This window comes from Aureococcus anophagefferens (assembly GCF_000186865.1).
Source record: "Aureococcus anophagefferens unplaced genomic scaffold AURANscaffold_1855, whole genome shotgun sequence".
Lineage (NCBI taxonomy): Eukaryota > Pelagophyceae > Pelagomonadales > Pelagomonadaceae > Aureococcus > Aureococcus anophagefferens.
The window spans coordinates 1-1,167 of NW_008706567.1; the positions used below are offsets into that span (position 1 = coordinate 1).

The following is a 1,167-nucleotide window of genomic DNA, read 5'->3' on the forward strand; positions in this document are numbered from 1 at the left end:
CGGCGGTGCGGAGGAGTTCCGCCTCGTTGGCCGAATGCTTCTGGTGCTCGACGAGCTGCAGGAGCTCCGGCGGGAAATGGATGCGCTTCCGCATCGCCTTGCCGTTCTCTTTCGCGACGTCGAACGTGGGGCGGCCGTTCTGGTCCAGGACGTCGGCGCCGTGCTCGTCGCGGCACCGGACGCGCACCGCGCCGCAGTCGACGGCGAGGAGCGGCAGCCACGGGTATTGCAGCTCGATGCCGTAGGCGATGCGGTAGTGCGCCGTCACGGTCCGCGGCTTGCCGCCCTTGTCGAAGGATTCCGAGTCGGCCGTCGCGTAGGTGCCGCTCGGGTCGAAGAGCTTCCGCGCCAGCTGGATGATCTCCGGGGGCCCCGCCCAGCGCGACCCGCGGTTCACCTCGCAGAGCTTCTTCTTGAGGAGGTCGTGGAGCTTTTTGATCTCGTCCGGCACCAGCTTCTCGGGCCGGTTGCCGCGCAGGCCGAAGAGCCCGAGCATGAGCTCCGCGACGTTGACCGACTTGATGGTGAGGCGCGCCATCAGGTCGTAGTTGACGCAGAGGCCCGCGTCGAGCCGCGACGCCGTGAGCGCGACGCCGACGCGGAGCTCGCAGCCGAGCTCGACGAGCCGCCGCGCGAGCTCGTCGTCGACTCGGCCGTACTTGTTGAGGGGCTGGACCGCGCGGGCGCCGACGAACTCGCCGCCGCCGAGCGCGTGGAAGCCGCCGCGCTCGAACTGGGCCCGGAGCGCGATGTCGATCATCGCGAGGCCCGAGCCGCGCCCGAGGCCCGCCTCCTCGAGCCAGCCCTCGAGGGGCGCGGAGCGCAGTTCGCGCAATTCGACGCAGACCCGCCGGCCGCCGGGCGCCGGCGCCGCGACGACGAAGGACCCGGCGCGCCGGCCCGGCTCCCAAACCTTGGGCAGCTGTTTCCCGCCGGACCGTTGCGAACGAATCGTGTTCGGACGGTCGTTTCGTGCTTCCGACGCGTGGCAGAAATCCCGATTTTCGTCGAAAATCGCCGCTTCGACGATCGTTCTGTGCTGCCGACGCATAGGTTTGGTTCTCCTGCGAAAATGGCTTCATTCCACGGACTTTTATTTTTCACAGTTCCCTACGTCGATTTCAACTTGACGGCCGCCGTTTGGAAAATCAGCTCCTCGAAGAGCCA

The 1,167-nt window shown here is 67.9% G+C and overlaps 1 protein-coding gene across 1 annotated transcript; it reads right to left on the reverse strand.

Annotated features, from left to right (window-relative positions):
- Positions 1–52: 52 nt before the first annotated feature.
- Positions 53–913, reverse strand: AURANDRAFT_69454 (hypothetical protein; the record flags this gene model as incomplete). Its single annotated transcript, XM_009045224.1, has 1 exon — positions 53–913. A coding segment is annotated over one exon (861 nt), but the record flags the coding sequence as incomplete, so codon positions are not given.
- Positions 914–1,167: the final 254 nt, after the last annotated feature.